Source organism: Fistularia commersonii, chromosome 11, assembly GCF_037954325.1.
Source record: "Fistularia commersonii isolate RoL2024-O1a breed Wild chromosome 11, RoL_Fcom_v1.0, whole genome shotgun sequence".
In the NCBI taxonomy this organism is placed as follows: domain Eukaryota; kingdom Metazoa; phylum Chordata; class Actinopteri; order Syngnathiformes; family Fistulariidae; genus Fistularia; species Fistularia commersonii.
Window position 1 is genome coordinate 6,680,542 of NC_141294.1, and position 23,248 is coordinate 6,703,789.

The 23,248-nt window shown below is 40.4% G+C and overlaps 1 protein-coding gene across 49 annotated transcripts in view; it reads left to right on the forward strand.

Moving 5' to 3' along the window:
• Nucleotides 1–23,248, forward strand: part of rims2a (regulating synaptic membrane exocytosis 2a) — a 133,555-nt gene that overhangs the window by 44,750 nt on the left and 65,557 nt on the right. For all 49 annotated transcript variants that reach the window (XM_086154711.1, XM_086154714.1, XM_086154741.1 and 46 more), the window contains one exon: nt 21,493–22,442. In XM_086154711.1, the coding sequence (XP_086010837.1) occupies nt 21,493–22,442 (950 nt within the window). The remainder of the gene's footprint in view (nt 1–21,492; nt 22,443–23,248) is intronic.

Below are 23,248 nucleotides of genomic sequence, written 5' to 3' on the forward strand. Positions count from 1 at the left end.
CCCTAGAGTCTGTTAGTCTTCCTCCTTACACACCCACCCACCCAACCCAGCAGAAATAATTTACAGCATTGCTCGGCTCCCTGCCACATTGCATGGCCAGAAAACTCAGCAACTGGAAAGGGTCTAAGCAGGAGGCTCTGTGCCCGGAAACTGTGATCCACCGGCCATCACATTCGCTTGATTAAAGTGAACTTATTTTTCATTTCGCCCCCCCACCCCATTTTTTTTTTTTTTACGAAGCACATCCCTCCTGCAGATACTGTCCGAATGGTATATGATAACAGGAATAACTTATATCCCCAAACAATATAACTGCATACCGATTAGCAGTGCGTGCTGTTATTAGCCAGTCAGATTGGCCATATGTACAATCTCGCCTGTTTGCGTACAGGTCTGTTCACTGCTCTCTGTCTCTTTGTTGACCAGGCCAGGCCTAATGGGCTCTATGCTTTTAGATCTGACTTCCATGTATTATGCATGTATGCGTCAGCAGAGGTCCTAATGGGGTGAAGAGATCTGTTCTTAGAAGGCTAGAATGGTCTTGAATTGAGAGGTCCCTACACTTAAATTGCAACCATACCCCAAGCTTAAAAAAATATACAGGCACATATGGCACTTCACACTGTCTTGTTACACCGGCAGCTTTTTAGCTTTTTTTCAGCTTTGCCGAAGTGCATGCGAACAAAGTTTTAGCCTATTATGTCAAGTGAAGGAAAGGATGTTACTTGGTTTGCAGTCACGTTTTATGTTATTTTCACATATGAGGCCTTTGGGGAGTGTGTTAGAAAATATTAGTGGATTGTGAATGAATAGTTGCATCAGATTTTCAGCACGAAAGCAACACACAGTGGGTCGCACAATTAATTATGTTAAATATAATCTACGGTGTATTGTCACTGTTCCATGATTCCAGTGAGTCATCTTTGTCTTCGCAGATGTTTTCTTCAGTCCACAATCTAATACATTGTAGTCCTGCAGTGACAGCATATTTGCAGCTGTGCAAGTCGGCACTTTATATCCTTTATCTGCAGAAAGACAGGAGACATACACTTAACGTTCCTCTGAAGTGGATACCCCTTGGCTTTCACCCACGCTCATCTCTTTGCTTGACCCCTTCAGTGATGGGGTTGCCAAAGAGATAAGTTGAAAGGGTTGATCAATAGAAATTATGACATATGCCTGGTTTTTCTGGATATGATCACAGAGAGTTGGGGATGAGATGATATGAGAATAGGAAAATGAGAAGTAGATACAGTAGAGGGACTTTCATACGGTAAATGCAATTTAAAATCCCATATGCCAATATGCACTCTTTATGCCATGTTAGTCTTCTCTGGTATTTTAACAAATCCTGAGGCTATTGTTCGACAATTATTGCCATGGCAACATATCGTCCAATGTGGTTATCTATGTTTTACTATTAAGTTTTGATTATTTCACCCCAAAAAATGTATAAAATTCGATTTGACAGCTGTCCGAGCGTCTGGCCGCAGGATTTGAAATTTTGTGAGGCTTCAAGCACTAGAAAATGAACCATGAGACCACATTGTTACTACGCACATCATCTCAGGGCCCAAAACATGATGGAATAATAAAATGTGACTTAGTTTTACCTTAAAGTCTCAGATATATAATTGTTTTTTATTTCAGAAACCACTGCCAGACATGAGATCAGCGAATAGGCAATTTCCTGTGACTACTTTCCGCATGCTTTCTATGGCAGGAAACTGACAGTGATGTCAGTGAATCATGTAGCGCAGTTAACCTCAAACTTCCAAATCAATAACATTGAGCAGAAAAAAAGGTTTCTGAGTGCAGGTCAGTGTGTGATTGTGGAATGTGGAATCAAGAGCCAAATATGAGTCTCTTAGTTATGACGTCCCGTCATTGCAAATCCTCCAGTAAGACAGTTCCAGTGGGTTATTCCAAATGCTGTGTTTATTCTCATTGCCCACAACCCAAGCATACTTGTCTAACGACCTGAGTTTTGGCTGTGGCTAATGACATACAGAAACTAACTCTGTGAAATATTGACACGTCTCCCTCTTGGCAGTGCATCATTTGTTTAAGTGGTTATCAAGATTATTAAAGAGCTGCACTAACTCCACCTAGAGCTACAGCTGATGCTGCACTTGTGAGTAGACGTTAACAACATGCTGAACAAGACTGTGCATTCGTTTCCATTGGACCAGGTTTGATGTTCCAGGCCAAAGGGTGATGAAATTCAGGTCTGCAATTGAACAAATTCTACTTTGGAAGCGATAGAGCAACACTGTTTCACGTCCACAGTTTTGCACATTTTCATTTTAAAATGACTTAATTATGTATTTTTTCATTAAACCGAGTTACATGTGTGTTAGCTGTGTCTGCGTTTGCCAGTGAAAGTAGAAAAAGTTAGAAATCAGCAGCGGTGTTGGAGGATCTCAATGCACATTATTCTTTGTTCCAAACATTTTCAAAGACAAGAAATAAAAAAAAAATCTGCAGTAGAAATTTAAGGTGGATATAAGACTCAACTCAACAGTCAAACTTAATAGAATCAGTCTAAAGGAGAAAAATAAGTCAACTGAAACACATACAAAGAGAACAGGTGGTGAGGCGAGATGGCTAGGTCAAAAATGATTGGCTGGAGACACACTGAGATGAATTCATTGAAATTTACAGCCAGGAAAAAAAATGCAATAACACATAGAAAACAACAGGATTTCAAAATAAATCAGGAAATAGCCATTAACAGCAGGACTTTAAAGAACTCATAGAAAATAGCTTTATCACAGTCCACTATATTTAAGATTCCATATCAGGGAAAAATAGCACGAGTTCAAAGAGAATACTAGCAGAGATAGAAATCAATAGAGATGCAAAAAAAGGATAAAGGATGGTTTGGGAAAGACATGGAGTACCAGGAGGACACAGGGACGCCCGAGCATCAGCGCTAACCTTGGAAAACACAGCTCGGCGAAACTTCTGGGACACTGAACCCTTGGAGCCCAAGATATGTTGATGTGAACGAGCTGCGAGACAGAGAGCAGAAGGAGAGGAGGAAAGGAGTGTGCGGAAGAGTGGAGGACATGAACGACGACAGACTGCAGATCTAGAACCATCAAGAGACAAGGACAGTTGAAAACCCCCTTTCCTCTCCTCCTCCCTCCAGGGGCTTCCATCAGTCCTTGACATGTGGTTTGTTGATTTGGGGATGGATCCACCTTGATATATCATTGGCCATAATGTAGTTTATATAACATTTACCTTCTTCCTGTTTTTTTTTTTTTTTTTTTTTTTTTTACTTATCTTGGGGAAGCTCTCTGACAACCACTGCTCCACATTCCGGCTGTTAAACCGTAATGTTGCACAGACGCAAAGTCAAGCTGACAATGTTGCTCCACTGGAGCTACTGAGACTTTAATGGCTTGCTAAAGGAACTCTAAACTGTTGACTGAGAAAAAAAAAAAAAAAAAAAAAACATTACTGTTTTTATTATGATTATTTTTATTTTTATTTTTACCTAGCCATCTCATCCAGCCTCTGGGTTACGTTTGCTTTTTCTTTTTTTTTGGGACAATGTGAGCGCAGTAGAGTAGCGTCTTTAGGCTTTAGGTGTCAAAGTCATACCGATATTCTGCTGTACTACAGCTACTCAGCCGCCCGTCCCTTCTCCCCAGCCCCACCCTGCCCCATGGTGTTGTTCCATAGTGTTGGCGGCACTCAGCAGCTGTAATTAAGCCGGCCTTCTATTGGTTTTGTCCTCGCCAAGGGATATGTGCGCAGGAGGAAGGGAGGCCCTGGTTTATTGCCTGGGCATCTTAGGGAGAGGGTTATTATGATAGCACACTGGAGAGAGAAAGAAAAGAAGTGAGGAGACAGACAGATAAAGTCGAGAGTTGGAATGATAGCGGCGCAGAGGAAAAGTGGAATGATAGTGTGGGAGAGAGGCAGAATCGATACGCTGGACTACTCTCAGCTCTCACCAAATCATATCACAGAATTGGAGTGAGCGGCTGAGATGGATAGAATAAGAGAGAGAGAAAGTGAGCGGGTACAAATGTAAATACAAATTTTTATTGTAAGGCTTGATTTTAAATTCAGCAAACCCCATGCTACCTAAACAGATACTATTCATAGAAATTCAAGTTCTACAGAAATATGAATCGGCGGGCAAAGCTGAGCTAAGTGATCGTCTGAGATGGATTCTTGTTTTTTTTGAGTTAGAACATGAGGAGTCATAGTCTGCAGTGAAACAAGGGTGGGCAAAGTATAATGCTGTTAAAACAAGGAGGAAATGAAATACTTTTCATCAGACATGATGGCCAGTGCAGAGATTTGACGCTTGGGCCCGTTTCATGCTCACAGAGCAAGACTGATTCCATCAACGACTGCATATATGGTCATGCATTTGTGTTGCCTTGACCCTAAACTCCAATAGAACCATTAATGGTTCAGTTACAGCAGCTATAGATTCCTCCAGGAAAATTGCATTTCAGTTTAACATTAAGGGCCAACTCGGGTCCTGCCCCGGGTCCTCAACGTCTTCATCTCTCTTTTCTCACTGATGGACTAGAAAGAAAGATACTGAACTGTGTGCATGTACAGTGTGCGTCCCTGGTTTTGAGAATGCACCCCTCTGCACTTGCATGTGTTTGAGGCTCAGTCCCTAGGAGTTCTTTTCTCACCCACCCATCTCTCTCTCTCTCTCCCTCTGTTAAATTGCTTCTCTGTTCTGCCCTCAAACAGATGTCTGGTGTCATCTTATTTTAAACAGCCAAGACAGAAACTGCACAGATAGTGCTTCGCTTTCAACCATATGCCTTGATGTGCGATGCTATTAGTCAATGTCAGAGGCCGTTTACAGTTTGCAGAGGGGGTTAAATTTGACTGCTTTTGCTGATATCACTTGCTGTCAGTATAGGATCTTTGTTGAAGTAAAGATAGCTAAGTTGTCCCACAAATCTTCTTTTGGCCTTGATGGTCAGTGGAGTTGCTAATTGAAAGGAAGGCTCTAACCTCCCAAAGGTACTTCAAAGCAGCATCATCCTTCTTGCTTTACATTTGATTTATCGATTTCTGTGGCTAAGAAGGTCAGATTGATGGAAGGCCACAAGATAGGATTTCTTTGCTACTTCTCCTTTTATTCACTTTAAGACATATTTTCAAAAAACTTTTCAAACAAAACTGTCACCAACATTTCGCAGTGTCCACAGTGTGTGAAACACATTTTGGATGCATGTTTTTATGTATCAGATCAATTTTCTCTTCTGGTGTCTATTCTACAAATTTGGCGTCTCCGCCTCACAGCAACAATGTCCCTGGCTCGATGATAGTTTTCCATCTCGGGGGCTTTCTGTGTGGAGTTTGCATGTTCTCCCCTTGTCTGCATGAGTCTCCTCTGGGTTCTCCGCTTTTCCTCTCGGAGGCCAAAAAAGACAATGAAGGTTCATTAGACACCCTAAATTTCCAAGACTTGTGAATGATTGTACACTAAGTCCTTAATGAGCGACTGGTGACCGTCCCAGGGTGTACCCCGCCTTTTGCCCAATGACAGATGGGAGAGGCTCTAGTGCCCCCCGCAACCTTGACAGTAGGATAAGCAGTCGAGATAACAAACGAATGATCGAATGAATGTTCACATTTGACCTCATATTGTTCGAACTGCATGCGTTGCGTCTCGATCCAGGTCACCCGTCTCCAAAGCTCACGCTCATATCATCTTTTGCAACTCTGATGGTATTTCACAAGCTTACCGAAATGAGTCATTTCCATATTTTGCAAACATTGCACCATGTGCAATGCTCCTTCATCTCCCGGAACATGTACAATTAGCTCAGTTCATTTGTGTTGCAAATTAGCCTGCCCTGGTGGTGCTCAATGGCATCCCCAGGCCTCTCCTGCCACGCAGCAGGGAGAACCCTGCCGAGGAGTGATCAAAAGCCTCCTACTCTGGCAGGCAGATGCTGAGTAAACACAGAGAAGACGAACCTCCAGTAACTGTCTCCTCCTGCTTCCACTCCGTGCCTTCATTATTTTTGGAGTCTGCTGGCTGGCATTAATGAAACCCCATGCAATATTCATTTAATTCCCAGTGTTTACCAGTTCATTAGGTTTTAGGATAGTAGTTGATCAGACCTCCTGGGGTGGCCAGGAAGAGGAAATAAGCTGACTTTGAAGATTTTTCTCTTTTTGCAGGCAGGCTTCCTTCTTTTTATTCATCTGTCTCTCTTGATCCCGTTGGAAGACCATATACATGGCTCTCTCATTGCTTATTGAATTGTTTTGGATTCCTCCTCTCTAGCACGATCCACCGAAATTCTGGCGTCTGTACAAATATGCAGTTGATCTTTGATGCACAGTCACTTCTGTGAAAAATTGAATGGGGGGCCCAGTTACATTAAAAGATCATCTAGGGACCTCATCTTCACATAGTGCCAGTCAAGAGTTTCTTGCTGTGATGTGGTTGTATTTATATGTATATATACTCTATGTGTGTGTATGTGTGTTCGCATATACTTGCATGACATTTTTTAGATGCAGCAAACAATCTGACTGATTAAAATACATTATGTGTGACTGAATGTCTTTTTATGACTTCTCTCATATTTTTGGCTCGACATGTTCCAGACAGTCCTATTCAATTGAAAATTAAACCACATAGCCCTTTGGTTAGAGACTTGCTCTGCACAAGGTCTTATTGTGGGTTCATTGATTTAGACTTGGCTTGTCAATGTAACTAAACGCAGGAGAAAAGGCTTCTCTTCTGAGAAGACCAGCAACCTGTTTTTACAGCAGATGGAGAAAATTGAACTTTAAATCTAACTTATATTTGTCAGTGCTTCTTTAATTCGTCTCTGTTCTTGGGATTTAGTTCTCATTATATGAATCTTTCATGCGTCATTGGTATGATTTCAATTTCCAAAGTTGTATGTTTGGGGTTTAAATAGCAGTCTGACACTTGTGCAGGAAGCATTCATCAAAAATGCAGTTTTGTGACATCTCATTATGTACTACAACTTGGATAAAGAGTCTGCCATATCTCTTTCCTTCAGTTTCCCAAACTTCAGCCCTTGTACTTCGGAGAGCTGCAGTGTGTTTGATGCTGTGTGTGTGTGTGAGAGAGAGAGAATTTTGGAAGGAGGGTTATAGATATGACATCCCTTATACAAGGAAAATATTTCAAAAAAGTTGAGGAGGCAGTGTCTTCCCATCATGCACATCCTCCCGTCTGCCTCCAGGCAAACCTTCCAGCAGTTTTATCTACTGGTGTAGAACTTAAGAGAGTCTTTGGGGAAAAGGGAGGCATACTGGAATGGAAAAGATACAGGTGAAGGATCCTGTTTATTGATTTGAAAACTAGTCCCAGAACAGGACGGAAAAAATCTGCTAATCCAACGTGGTTGCTAATGTGAAGGCAGTTGGATATGTCGCTCAGCACTCTGCTTTGCTTCGGTCTCACAACACACTTTGTCCGTATTGAAGTACTTTTGCAGCTCTGTGATGTCATTTCCAAACTTGAGACGTTTGAAATGATATGTTTGAATGGTGTTATTGACTTATGAATGATATGATAAAAATAGCTGCTGCAGAACACAACATGACCTGCAAATGTACAATGAGTGAGCTTAAACATGATTTTATTGTTCATTTTTTCTCCCTGTGTGTGTTCAACACTTTCAATATATACAGTATAGTATGAGAACCCATCTATTTAGTTATGGGCAGTGGTCTGGATTTGTTTGTCAGGTATAATGCGTCTTGAATTGATTTGGATATAAAGAACTTGGAATTTAATAGTTTTCCTCTCTTGCCATGTTTTCAGCAAACAAATCTTTTATTTGCTGCTTCTTTTTTTGGAAAGCAAATACTTTTATTCTAGCCGATGCCTTGCAGTGACAGATCCTACAATCAACAACTCTTGCCCAAGTTTTTCAGCAGTAGTTACCCTCTGAGTCATTACAAGTTAATGTGTGTGTTTTGCAATTTGTTTTTTTTTAATGTGGCGCATCATCTGTCCACCTTGGAAAAAGTATTACCTTTGCATTTTCTTCATGCTCGGCTACTGAAAAATCCATTCTTCAAAAACTTCAGCAAAATTGGTGGAATTGAAAATGACTTTATTTTATCATCCATATGGTTATATTATTTGATGAGCCACCCTCAGCAATGAAGACCGTGTTATTTAAACAAAGCACTGAAATCCGACTATGCTTTGTCTGTGTAAAAATGCTTTAAAAAGTGCTGCAACTTGGCTGAAATTGTGCTTCTTCCCTGTCTCTGAAACATTCCTGATAATTCAGTGTGCTACAAGTGACATGGAAACAGTCATTGTGTTTATTGTGTTTATATGTTACATTCCATTGGGACTGTAAACATTGAACAGAGCCACGGAACCGGGATGGAAAAAGACAATGAGAGCAGGCAGTAAGGGTAACGTTAATAAACAGAAGAACGGGCAGAAAGATAAATGTTCAGAGCACATGTAAGATAAGGTGAAATATAAGAATGTCAAGTGAGTTGGCAGGTTTTGTGTAGAAATATAAGACCTGCATTGGTAATATCAGATGATGGGTTCATTTTCTCCCTTAACTTGCGCACACATGGCAGAACACGGCGGGGACAGATGCGGCAAAGTGTTGTATTGGACAATGGAGCACCAACCTTGAACCAAGCATAAAGAGCTGTTTAGCCTGGACCCCATCATCATTTGTCAGCCATGATTGGACAATAACCCAAAGAAACATTGCTCACCTGTGACCAGACCTCATACTCCTTCTTCCCTGTGACTGGATCACACCTCCTGCAGCTTGTCGGTCACCTCGTACATGCACCCCGCCGCCCTGCTTAGTCTTGTCGTATATTAGGTACAGGGGGGGGGACTTGGCTGCCTGCCGTGCTTTGCCGTTCTCCTGCAGTCTTATCTGTTGACGATAATAGACTCTCAGGAGTTAAGAGAAAAGGACAGGGAATGAGAGCGAGAGTTTGTGTTTTGTGAAGGGGGTGATGGATAAAATGGACAGAGCAGTCAGAGCAGCCATTGCTGTCCCGAGAGGAAGTCTGTCTGTCCGGCCCCGGAGATGTTATTTTGGGTAGCAAGGATTATCAAACCATCCTCTGACTCACCCCTCAGCTTTTTTCATTACCTCTTCACTTTCTGCATAGCCTGACAGTGTCATTGCCTTTGATTTACAATGCAGCTTGCTCATTGGTATGAAAAATGCATACTTTGCAGGACCGGGAAGAAATGCATATGTGACGTGTATATATGTGTCTTTGTGTGTCTGTCTGTATGTGCGTGTTTATGTTACACAACACATGCGGTTACTTGTGTGTCAGAGAGATATGCTTTACAAATGCACGATCTAGATACAAGATTTCCCAGGTTATGAATAGCTCGACAAATCCCAATATGTTCTCGGCACCGAGCGCTTTGTTAAAATGCACAGTGACTGACAAGCGCCGAGCAGTCAATAGAAAAAGAGGCAGAAAGCACAGAACAGTGTTGTCGTCTGATGTCTCCCATGTTGAGCTAAAAATTAACAATGCCAGTGTGACTGCATTGTAGCACATTTGAAGTTATGACTTTACATTGTTGATGAACGTTATGTATTAATCCCACTCGTATAGTGAACATTTACACATTCAGTGGTTGTGCACTCAATGTAAGTGGTGATTTAAATGTTTCAGAGCTAATTTTTTCATTTATTTGCTTTCTTTTAGAGAAAAGGTCAGACTTAAGGGATGAAAAATAGGATTAGGAATCAGCTATCCGCACATGATTCCCACATTATGTATTTTTTTGGTGGTGTAGTATATAAAATGCAACCTTTTTTTTTTTGGTGACAATCGTTTGAAATTTGAAAATGGGTCAATGCTTATACCACTTCTACTGCATAAGGACAATAATGTCCATTGAGTTTTATAAGTCCACTCAATCTCTATTTAGGTATTTACCCCTAAAAATAACCTAAACCTAAAAGAATTGCCGTAAGGAAGGTTTTACTGGCCACAGACCCACATGTACTTGGGATTTCAATACTATAAACGGGAGTTTTTCAATATTAGCACAGGAATACGAACATAAAATTTTGCCCGACCTTAGTAAGGGATATAGAAATGTGGCAATTCCACACAACGTTCATTCTTGTGTAACTCTGTTGCGACCTTCATTAATTCACTATCTGTCCCCCACACAGTTATGACAAGCAAAGAAAATATGTTATATTCTTACTGGTGTGTCGTGATTGCCAGCTGAAACCATGTTGAATATCCATCAACCGGCTTTCAAGGCTCTTTCTTTTTCGGAGAGATACTAAAAGGTGTGGTGTACTTTGCTTTTGAGTTGGCTAGTTACCATGGTAATTCATTCTTTCAGTTCTCATCGGCCAAATTAATCACGATAGACTTGCCGGTGCCCTGATAATGAATATTGGTGCTGACAAGGCTCCGAAGGTTGGCAAAATTGTCAGTATAAAAGCAGGACCTGCGCTCTTAAATTGGCATATACAAGTCGCAACAAAAATAACTGTGATGCAACATACAGAACAAATATATACAGAAACATTATAGGTGTCTGCATGCTCACAGAGATGACTGCAGATTATTGTCATCCAGCTCTGCAGCTCCTCTGGACTGCCACAACTCTAAAGGAAGCGTCAGCTCTTTCTTTCAGTCGGCAGGCCGCAACTTCGGTGTTTTGTTTTCCCTCTCGATGTGTCGCTTGCAAATACAGGTTATTGTTTTCAGTGACAAAACAAGCAACAAACTTTAAAAAACGTTTGAACAAAATTTGCTCTTAGCGATTAGTTTTTCAAGACTTCCCGGCATTTAGTTGTTAAAAAAACAGACCTTTCTGTCACAATGCTCTCAAGGGTATAGAGACCAAATACATTTTAATTGATTTTCATCCTGGTAGAGTGAAAACATTTGCAGTAAGGGAAAAAAAAGGAGATGGAGGAAAGATAGATTGAAGTAGAACACTTAAAAATATTCTCTTATGTAAGTTTTGTGGTGGGAGCTCTACTTCCGTGGAAGATTTTCATGCCTATTCTTGTATACATGAAATCCACAAATACAAATGTCTCTTCTCCAGGATCCTCAAGATAGCATTTATTTTCAAATGCTTATTTATATTTGTTCCCTTCTCCTGACTACTTAGCATTTATCCACTGAATTTTTTTTTTTATTGTAGACTTTTATAACTTGCTAGCATTGGAGAAGCAGAGCAATCGATAATAACGTGAACAAAGACTGGAGTCAATTGCATGGTCTGAACAGATCATGGTGGCATGGCAGTGAGTCCGGATGAAAATATACACAAATAATATTATGCCTTCATTCATTTTAAAATGGAAGAATTAAAATAAATCGGTAGAACAAACAAACAAACAAACAAAAAATGGCCTGTGCACCGTCCATGCGATGCAAATGTTCTCGTCAGCCAGATGTCGTTTAACAAGGTGTTAGGTGGTTTCTTAAGATGTGCCAAACAGGATGGTGCTACTTTTCATGTGGTAATGTTTCAGTAGGTCTGGTCACAGTTGAGCTCCAATCACATGTATCTTTTCATACATTAAAATACTCAGTAATAAATGCTAATTACCCACCACTTGCTTTAGTGATAATAACTTACAGGCCCTCCAGATGACCAAAGTATTTAGCATTTCTTTGTATAAATCTGCCCAAATCGTACGAAGGCGGTAGCTGTAATTTAAGGCAGCATATCAGTGCTGTTTTCAATCTGCCACCGGGAACCAGGACTTCTCTGTGCTCCACAGAGGTTTTTTTTTTCTACTTTTTTATTCCAGTTGTTAAAGGTATATTTTTTTTTATGTGTCTTTGGTTTCCTCTTTGTTTTCTGATCAGAAAATTCTTGTCCTCTGCCACTATTACCTTCAACAGAGCAAGGAATGGCAAGTCGTAAGTGTAGTACTCTTGACTCGTAGCTAATCTTAATTCCATATTCTGCTGGGGCTTGGCCTACATAGAATGTTGTGGTGCCTCTTCTTAAAAAGGGGACCTAACAGGCGGAGCAGTGCAGAAGATGAATTAGGAATATGGAGTATAGACCTAGCGTGAACAGACAAGGTACTGGTTAGATGGCACATTTACTGGTCTGTGTTCTGAGAACCAATTGCTCACAGATCTGCAGAGTCTGTCAGATGCCTCCACTACTTTCTGTTCACAGCTTTCTATATTTGCCTCGTACTCAACTTTCCAGAGGGATGAAGTGGTGGTCTGGCTTTTGTTTTTGCTGTAAATGATACTGGGCTGTTCGGCATCTGGCGTAACTGCATCTCTGTTTGATGCCGCTTTTCCATTTCAATCATGATGTTGCTAACTATATCACTACAATAAAATACACATCTCCAACATTTGTGGAATACTGGAAATTGTAGGTAAGTATTGGGGAATATTTTGTCACTGTAATAATGTACAATTACTATGATCATATCCACTTATTGTGGATATGATCTTATTTTGACAATTAATGTGGCAGGTTTTATTTTTACATTTATGTGACAGCTGCTGTGAGGATTAAAGAAATGTCTCCAGTTATTTTGGCCTGTGAGGGCTTGCACAAAGTTAGTCAGTTTCAGTGTCACATTTCCAATGTCTGTCCAAAGCCAAAGCTATAAAACAATTCACTATCATGCTAAATAAGCAAAAAAAAAAATCCTATCCTGTTAATAAATTCTACACAGATTTATATTGTTTGCCTTTTGCATGATACTCAACCCTAAGTTTCAAAAACAGCAGAGTAAGTTATGCATGCATGCTGAAGTACTAATCCATTCATGTCATGCATAAAAGTAAATCTACAATGAGGCCTGTAGGTATTCTACTGCCAATAATGATTTTTTTGTGCAGGATTATTTAGAAAATCATTTGAGGGAAACAAAAGTGATCACAGTTGATTGGTCCATAGCTTTGAAGCAGTGAGCCATTCTATGTTATTGATGAGACTGAAGCTGCAGAGGAATATCTTGCTGAATAATGTTAGCACTAAGCACAGATGTATTTGACAAATATTCTAGATTTTCCCATGCTCACACATACATACAATCTCTCTCACACACAAATATACATACAAAGTAAGCTTATCAAACCAGGACACTGAAAAGCAGCTATGTCATCATGATGCAGAACCAGGAAAAATAGTCTGATCCTCTTTTGAAATCCAGAGAGAGCCAACCTCCCCACTTCCCTCTCACTCTCTCTCTTTCTCTCTCTCTACGCCCTGCGACTTTATCGGTCCCTCTCTTTCTTGATTTGACTCCCAAAAAATCTGTCCTGTGGCTAAAAATAAATAAATAAATATATAAATAAAAATACATAAACCAAGTCATTTTAAAACCTCGGTTTGAATTGGATTATATGAGATGTCCTACTCCGCTTGCGATCGGCGATAGGTATCAACTAGTAATCAAGTGAGGAATGTAATGTTTTCTTAAACAGAGGACTGAGCTGCTGGCAGGTTGAGTGGGGTTGTTGCTCGACCTTTCAGCCAGATGTAGCTATCACATGATGATGGTATTAAACCCGAAACTGAGCTCCGTTCCAGGCCTCCAAAAGCTTTTTCAGCAGGGTTATAAATCGCGTCATCTATCCACATCTAGCAGTGTGCTGGAGAATAGTTGACACAGCAGACTGACAGAAACAAAGCCATTCCTGCTGATTCTACAATATCCTTTGGATATTTGGAACTGCAAAGATTTAACCTGGTTTGAAAGTATGAGGTAACACCATTTGGATGTGTTTCTTTCACTCGGAGGCGTGCCTCAGATACCCAGTGGCCGGCGGTCTTGGAGTTGTAAGTGATGCTGCATCTGTAAATGGACCATTCGAGGCATTTTTCATTCTCCCCTCTCATCTTTTTGTTTTTTTATTGATTACTCCCAGTTGAAACAAGCTCATTCAGCTTGTTTTTACTGTGTTCTTGCTTTCTGTCTAGTTACCTTATTTCAATAGAGACCATTCCAGGATATATTGTTGTCATTAGCGGGATAGATTCCCTTGTTGTAGAGAGAACTCTTCAACAAGGTGCCACACATTTGTTCTCATTTTGACTTCTCTCCATTATCTGCAAAGCAGAGGTGACAGAATTGCCCTGGGAGCAATGTTGCATTTTCACTTTGATTGCTTTTGAGTTTCTTATTTAACATGTTTCTCTGGTGGAGAGTGAGACAGAGAGGACAAGCAAATGACAGAAACCCTGCCTCGGCGTACAGGTCATCAATAGAAATAAAACAAAGACTAATTTTTATAGCCAGAGGAGAAAAGATTGGAAATGCAAGCAAAGCCTCATCATAAGCTGCCAGCCAGGTCTAGCTGGTTTGGACTGGACGGGATTGTGTGTGTGCAAAGCAGGTCATGTTTTGTGTGGAAAAAGCACCCGCATTTAACATGGTCTGGGGTGGCAACAGTTACTTTCAACACGGCTAATAAGAATTCGTTTTGGGTGAGAAATGTGATCGAGCTGTTTGTTGTGGTGCAAAATGCAGACGTGATTATCAAGTTGCACGTGTTGTGTCTCCTCTTGCTGAATGTCAAATCATCTTTTGGAGTGACATCCAATGTAGTTTCCCTTATGACTGCCACTGTAACAACATGGCATGGAGATATTTGAATATTTGACAGCAACACAGAGAAAAAGGCCTTATAGCTAAAGTAAATAAATGTGAATCCTGAAATAATGTGTTGTGGCATTATTAACTGTTAGTTATTAATCATTGATCATTTTGGAGACTGAACTTTTGCATAGCCTTATTTTATACATTCAAGATACATAGTGTCTGGCCAATGTTTGCTGTGTTCAAGACATCTCAAATTTCTCACCATGCATTTAGAAGCTAACTGTTTTTGGGAGTCATAAATATCTAGATATCCCCAAGAAATTCATTTAAAGACATTAGCAAACTATTGGAAAAGAAATATAATAGTACAAGCCTGTCCGATTAGATTTATATCGGTTCCCGTTGAATGTGTTGTTTGTAACATGGTGGTAATAATGGTCACGAGACTCAGATTTTAAATAATTTTTCATTATTGAAGTTCATTTAAACAATTTATGTGACCACAGATAGATTTTTAAGATAGTTTTTAAGATAGTGATTGGTTGTAATTCTCTCTCTCTCTCTCTCTCTCTCTCTCTCTCACTCTCTCTCTCTCTATATATATATAAATATCTGTCTATCTGTCTATCTGTTTTGTTTTTTGTGACCTCCTTCAATGATTTGTGATCTCTCTCTCTCACAAACACAGACACACACGTATGAATAACAGTTAGATAATCTAGTCATTTGCAGCTTAAACTAGTGACTGGTAAACGTTATTCTTCTATTGAGCTTCATTCTATTGGTCAGAGGTGGAACCTGAACTTATCATTAAACCAAATCAGGTAATTTCACCTGTGGATTTTCATGCTATTTCAAGCAAAAGAAAACAAAAAAAGACAACATATGAAGGCTTTATCATGACAAACATGTCAGGTCAAATCTAATCTTTTAACATCGCACTTTTTAATCTTTCAGGGCCAATAGTGTAATCCCATGATTTTGGTGAGCCCCAGATTTGATACATTATTCTGGTTTTGATTAGGACGGTGTTCTATAAAAAGATGATTGTAACATTGGAATTATACAGCTTGTGCACTGGAGGTGTACAAGGCTTTGCTGGAATCAAAAATAGACCAGCAAACACAGGATTTTTGTGGGTTTTATCTTTTCTGATTCACAGTTTGTAGGATATCATTCCCCTCCCGTAGACAAAAATGCCTTCTCAAACTGTGCCCCCTTTTGTTATTCAAATAGAAATTATATAGCCATTAGATTCAAAGGAACATTCTTGTCATGGCTTATCACCGGTGCGTTTTTAATTTTTTTTTCACCCTCAGCTTAAAACCGAAGCAATGACACCACTGTCAGTGTATCGGAAATGAATCTGGCTGTCATTACTGTCCTTGCCTGCAACTTAGTGAGGTGCCACAGTCCATATCACAGCAGTGGATTTCTATAGTTAGCGCAGACGAGGACAATAGCAGCAACAAGGACTGCTGTTATTCCCACAGCAGGACTGTATATAGCAGCCCTGGCCTGTATTTCCATGCTGCACCAAGCACACTCTGAACATGCCTCAATCGTCCATCTGCTCGAATGATTCACTGCTGGTCGATCCCTTGCACACAGTGCAGTGCCTGGGCTCTCTCAGTGCCGAGTGTGTAGTCACATTACAACTTGCCATATAAGGGGATGTGATGGAGGGTGTACGTCAGTGCGCGCTCCGTGACTCAATCTTTGCTGCAGCCGAGCTTCTCTGCTGCAGAACAGGCGGCACAATCGCAGCGTGTCCCGCCGCACCGCTTCATCCTGGACTTGTCATGCTACACACAAACAAGTCGTCTGTTCTTGGCATGTTGTCTGGCAGGTCTTGTTATTGTCGATTGTTTTGCCTTCATTTTCATGTTTTGTTTCCTTTACGTCTATGTATGTGTTACTGTCAGTAAATCGTGAGTCTCAGCTCTGCGGAGTGGTTGATGGCAGAGGATTGGAGAGATGAGACTCACTGTATCTGCAGGGAGGCTTTTTACAGCAGCGCTGGCGGATGAAGCAATAGGGAAATAATACACACAACAAAAATTAGAGTAGCACCACGGCTTGAACTTTCCAGGGGCTGGTTAAGCACAGAATTAACCTATATGATGCAGATGCTGACGGAAGATAGTAGCTAACCGCTGAGCTGCTGTAGACATATCACTGTTTGGACAGGAAGGACAGACAAGGCTAATTGGGATCAGGGAAATGTGATACTTGTGTCAAAACCAGTTACAGCTCAACAAAGGCAGTTCTTTTTAATGTTTGTTGTTAGTCCAATGCACATATATTATGTACGTGTGTGTATTCTGGGAATCGGATTTTGAGACAATGTCACTTTTGTGTATCAGCCTACAGCCCAGAGGACACACTGAGAGACGGATTGGAGAATTTCTCAGGTAGCCAGGGAAGCATAAATGAAACAGATGAGGAGAAACACACACTCATGAATACATGCAGAGATGCATGCAACTCCATAATCATTGGCTCTCTTTATAAGCCTGTTCTCAAGCTCATCACACCTGATTCCCGCTTTTTTCTACCTCCAAGTCACAATACACATTTCCTTCTTCAGGATATCATTTCTGATGCTGCTTCATGTTGGATTTGTGAATGAAGCACTACTCACTTCTTGTCCAGGGGCAGTTGGTGAATAATGGAAAACCCTCGTGTTTCTCCAGCCGCATCCAAAACACTAGTGAGGCAACCTTTTGGAAGCCAAGGTGATCAGTGGCATTGTTTTCTAATGTGAAACAGAAGAGGTCACTCTTTGTTTGCTTTTTGTGTACTAGTAGTATTACAAACTTCATATAGCATTCTCAAGTTCTTTGTTCTGAACCAGGAAGTCTTCATTGAAGTGCCTTCATCACGGTGTTAGGTTTTCTTTACATTCCATCAGTGGTGATGAGTTTGAGTGTTTTTGTCCATCCACTTCTCAGACATCAATCATTATAAAACAACTTTATGGCTAATAATAACATGGCATTGTTGTTTTTCTGTCTTTAATGCTCTGTATTTCAAGGTATCGTTATCTAATGTGGTGTAAACACATGGCCGAAATCCTCTTCATGGGCTGACAGTCGGCAGTTGGCTGATAAATAAATCAATAGCACAGTCTTTGTTTCTTGGTCGGTCAATCTGCCAATGCTTTTTTTCTCATGCGATGTTTAAAGGCTGCAATGAACCTTTTACAATTAAGAATGAATGTAGGTGTTGTTTAAAGAGCCTAACCAGTGTGTGCAGAAACATAAAAAAATGCAGAGAATTTTGACATACTGCAAGGGATATAATAAGAAATTTAAACAAAAACAAGTTACTACAATTTGAATATCTAAAAAAAATATTTCCAGGCACTTTTGGATTTCTTTTTTGTTAATATTAAGAGTAAGTTTAAGTATGCATTCTATTTTCATGTTATTTTCAGGATACATGAAAAAAAATCAGTTACACTGCATTGACCCAATGTTGACATATAAAATGGTGTTCAGTCCAATTTTCTTGACAGTTACTTTGAGTCCGTCCATGGAGCCAACATGCAGACCAGGACCCAAGCCTAGATAAAACTGAAGAGAAAAAACATGCAGTGCTTGTCAAATGAGCTGTGTGAGGAGGGTCTATTGGCCTTTAGACTTCTGCTGTCTCTCTAAGGGCATTTTCAGTAAATATAATTATCATTATCAGATGGAAAGGTTTGATCCTTACCAATGGTCAATGGGTCATCATTGGATCAATGGTCCTCCACATTAGTGAGTCTTCCTGTCCAGGCTTGTGCCTTGGTCATTAGTGGTGATTATATGGATGCTTTTGCATGTGTTTGCATCGGAGAATATCTCAGCAAAGACTGGAAAACAATAGTAAAGCTGAGGACAGACAGTGATCATGTCAGGTTACAAGTACTCATAGATTTTTCACAGACAAGCTGCCCATAATTGGTCCTGTTGATCAGGGAGTTGGCAAGCCTCTAATGGGATGTTTTCAAGTTTCAGCCTCTGCAGGGTTCTCTTGAAATGTTATAGAACATTCAAAGTCATGATTTGCACTATTTGTGTTCACTTAGTTTGTGAGTATTTTTGCAAGTAAGCGCCGATTTGATTGGTATCGCAACCATTCTACAATTCTTGTATCAGTTCATTTCTCAATACCTGATCAACTTTCTGTGTCCATGAGTGTAGGTCAACAAACCAATTCAGAGTTTAATGAGCTGTTATGTAATGAGCAGTTAACTACTCACAAAACCAGCATCTACTTAATAACATATGCAGAAGTAACACAAATTACATTTTGTATAAGTTATCTCTTATTAGTTTTAAGTTATGTTCTTTACAGACATGAAATTTGATTGGGCTAGGTGAGGAATATTATTCCTGTAACATTTTGAATTTAAATATGTGTCACATTGTAATGTATGCCAATGTATTGCCGGTATTTTCACCCTCGTCTCAAATGATATTTTTTGTTTTACTAGACAGCACAGTTAGGTATATTGTCCCATTTTGAAAATAAGCTATGCTTCGGACTAGTTCCTTTCTCTGCCATTGCTTCTTATCGTTCACATTATTGTGGGGCACAAGCAAAAGTTTGATGTCAGCAGCCTTGTTAAGAAGAATTGATCAAGTTTAGGAAATACCACTTAGATGGATTAGACTATTTAGAATCCTCTCCAAATTTCCACCCTATTCTATCAGGCCATTCTTGTTTTATTTTATATTATTGCGACTGAAATGCACATTTTGTGCTGCACTATTGCTCAACTTCACCTCCTCTCTCACGGCCCATATTTTAACTGTACATGAGTTCATGAACTATACACTGTGCTCATACATCATCCTGTCTCTTTCTGCGCTGGCACTTCACTGTAATGAGATTCTTCAGCATCCAGTATAGAAAGTCAACATAGGGATAAATATAAGTATGTTCTTCCTTGTGTCTCATCACACTACTGATATCTTGTGTTCTGTGCAATTATTCAACTTGTTGCCCATGTATTTCATTGCTCTATGATCAAATAGACAGGGATCTAACTTGTTCCCAGCTTCAGCAGATCAACCAATCACATGTGAAAAGCCCTTATCCCAGCCACTGAGCGAGGCTGGCAGCAGTGATTTATGGAGCTCATTGAAATTAATGGGAAATTGCGGCATAAAAATTAAGGGGATGCTTCACAGAGCTTTGTCCTCACCAAAATGTCATTTTATTTTGGAAGAAAGTGGGAGAAATCTAGGGGAAAATTGTGTCATGAATTATTGATTTTGAACAAAAGAATAAATGCATGGCCAACAGTTAGCCTTTTGCAGGCTTTTCATCTGTTCCTTTGCCTGTTTCCTCTCTTACTCTTGCATAATGATGTCTATTGCAGCCACCAGATTTCATCCCAGTGGAACACGCGTTAAGATGTAGGACAGCAATCTCCAACACCATCATCAAAACACCAAAAGAGACAATATCTTAGTGGAGCAGAATAACACTCTCCCATTCGGTATAGCCTTGTGTGATCTAGTCTGATTCAAAATGTTCTTGGCACTTTGGGGATCGTTTAAGCACATTTATGTCAACAGAATTAATCAGATACTATCAAAATGAAACAGAAATATTGCCTGTGGCACTAAAAGAACTCATACTTGAAGATTTTTTTTGTCTCTGGAAAGAACTACATTGAATCTGTTTATGACTATTATATTGTTTTATGTATTAAAAGAATGCAGGTTGAACCTTATCTTGAAGATAATTTTGCATTACTTTACTGCGGAAACAGCCAGGTTTCTTTCCCGTTAATTGCCTAGGTTTCCTGTAAAACCTAAATTCAACATGTCACGTTCATGCAAAGATGATTAGAATTAAGCATAAATCGGCCTTGTTATAATTTATATTTTCAAAGATGTTGTGGAGTGTAGTTGCATATCCCGTTGAGCACCTTTATGTACAAATAATGTGTCAAATTGCGATTTTCTGGCTCGAGGAGTTCTTCCTTTAAACAAATGGGAAGACCCATGTAAGGAAAGATTATTTTGTGATGTGTTGCATTTATAAATTCAAAGGTGCTCTTCTGTTTACTGCTGAAATATCTTCTTCATACTATTGGTTATTACTTACATTGGACAAAGGACAAATATGATGAAATTAGTATTCTAATTTACTTATTTAAAGCAACATTTCTTATCATTTTTGTCATCTCTTTTAAGTATGATTATCTCATAAATATGGAGATGCTCACTGTGCACAGCACTAAGTTTAGTTTTTTAGATAGATACATGAATGTTTTTGGCATGGTGTGGAATTAATGCTATCTCATTTTGAGGATGTCATACTTTTGTACGTATTAAATGTAATGTAAATATGTATTTACTAAACAACAACTATTTATTTCTTATTTGTTTGCACTGTATGTGGATGCCACAAGTTCACATTAGAGGACGATGCCATGCTGATTAGGTGATCTCATTCAATACATTCAATATAAAATACAAATAGGGAGCTGTGCATGTGAGTGCTTGCGTGTGAGCACTTGATAAACATACACATAAAGTCTCCATCATAAATTGGGTGGCACAGAAGTGTGGTTTGTATAATATGTGCACGTCATATCCGACTGATGCATTAAGTACCTTAACACCATTATTTTAATATCCAACAAAGAAACAAAACAAAAAAAAAACAATAAAAACACAAGCCCTCATTCTAACACCATTCAAAAACACTTTCATAACATGCTTACAAACCTTTGCAGCCTGTTTTCACAAATGTTTGACCTGCTTATTGTGATTTTCATGAAATGATGTGGTTCTGGACAAAAAAAGAGACAAAGTATCTTATCTTATCTTATCTTATCTTATCTTATCTTATCTTATCTTATCTAAGGTCAATACAAAGTACCATAGCCAATTCATAGTGCTTTTGTTCTCCTCTGTGCCCTCTTTAGGAAACGAAGCCCATCTGCATCCAGGGATCCAAACCAAAAATACGACCAAAGGGAAGGGGGCGACCACTCCCAGTATGCCCCGGCAGACGGCAACATGCCCAGATCACCGTCTGATTATGGGGATAGGGACCGTCGGCGAGCTACGCGGAGCCCACACATGTATCCAGAAGTGGATGCTGCACGGATGGGCTACCGGGACCGAAGGGGTCCTGGGCGCTGGCACTCCCAGGAATACCCACTAGATCAGGAGCTAGATGGACCACATAAAGAGTATGACCTCCAGCGGCAACGCCAGGAGGAGTTCCAGGCACGCTACCGCAGCGACCCCAACCTGGCACGCTACCCTGTTAAACCACAGCCCTATGAAGAGCAGATGAGAATGCATGCAGAAGTGGGCCGCCTGAGGCATGAGCGGCGTCATAGCGATGTCTCCCTGGCTTACACAGAGCAAGATGACCCCGGCCCCATCCGTCTGTCACGTCAGCATCTTACCGAACGCCGTCCCCCGATGGTGGGACAACGCTCTTACTCCGTGGACCGTTCCTCCCCGGGACCTATCGGCCCTGGCCTTGGAGGTCACAGAACCTCCAACCATAGCCCCCCGACGCCACATCGCAGTCCTGTGCTAGGTGACCGATCTGGGGACCTGCGGAGAGGAGACATGGGTGTGGGCGGGGATCCCATGAGGAGGCAGCAACATCACTTGGACCCCAGCTCGGCTGTCCGCAAGACCAAGAGGGAGAAGATGGAGATTATGTTGAGGAATGACTCCCTCAGCTCGGATCAGTCAGAATCAGTGCGTCCACCGCCTCCCAAACCCCACAAAACCAAAAAGGGAGGAAAGATGCGGCAGGTGTCATTGAGCAGCTCAGAGGAGGAGCTGGCAACCACACCGGAATACACCAGCTGTGAGGATGTGGAGATAGAGAGTGAGTCAGTGAGTGAGAAAGGTATGGGCCTCTTACATCTTTATTATCTATTCCCCACTACTTTCTGAGTAAATAATTACCTTCATTTTTTGTCAATGAAATGTGCAAATGCAAAGTTCTAAGCTTATTGTCATATATCTACAATTTCATCCATTCCTATAATCATTAACTTCATGTTGTTACGATGAAAGATGGAGGTTATTAAACCATGTCGATATTAATTACTGTATTTATGCTGCTGTTGACAAAGGTATAATCTGCAGTTCCCCCCAGTCTACAGTCTCTCTCTGTTTTGTGTGTGTGTGTGTGTGCGTGTGTGTGCGTGTGTGGATATGTGTGTGTTATTTATCTTTGTATGTTAATGGATCATTATTCTCTCGCTCTTTCTCTCTTTCTCTATTTCTTTCTTTCCTTATATATGTATATATGTGTGTGTATATATATATATATATATATACATATATATATATATATACATATAATTACTGTGCTAAAATGTGAAACAATGAGTCTTGTGAAGGCGCAAATTATTCCTGCGCCGAGTGTGTGTGTGTGTGTGTGTGTGTGTGTGTGTGTGTGTGTGTGTGTGTGTGTGTGTGCGCGCACACGCGCACGCATACGGGCACTCCCGTCTGCTCCCATGCATCAGAGGAGGATGTTTCGCACTTGTGACCCAGCCAGAAGTGTTTTTGTGCAGGTGTACCCATGTGTGGTTGTGGCTTGGTAGGAATCTAATGACACTGCTCTGAAGGCCGTCTCCATTTCCCTGGCTCACATTGCCAGGTTGTGCCTAAACTCGTTCACATGATCAGTGTGATCTAATGGAC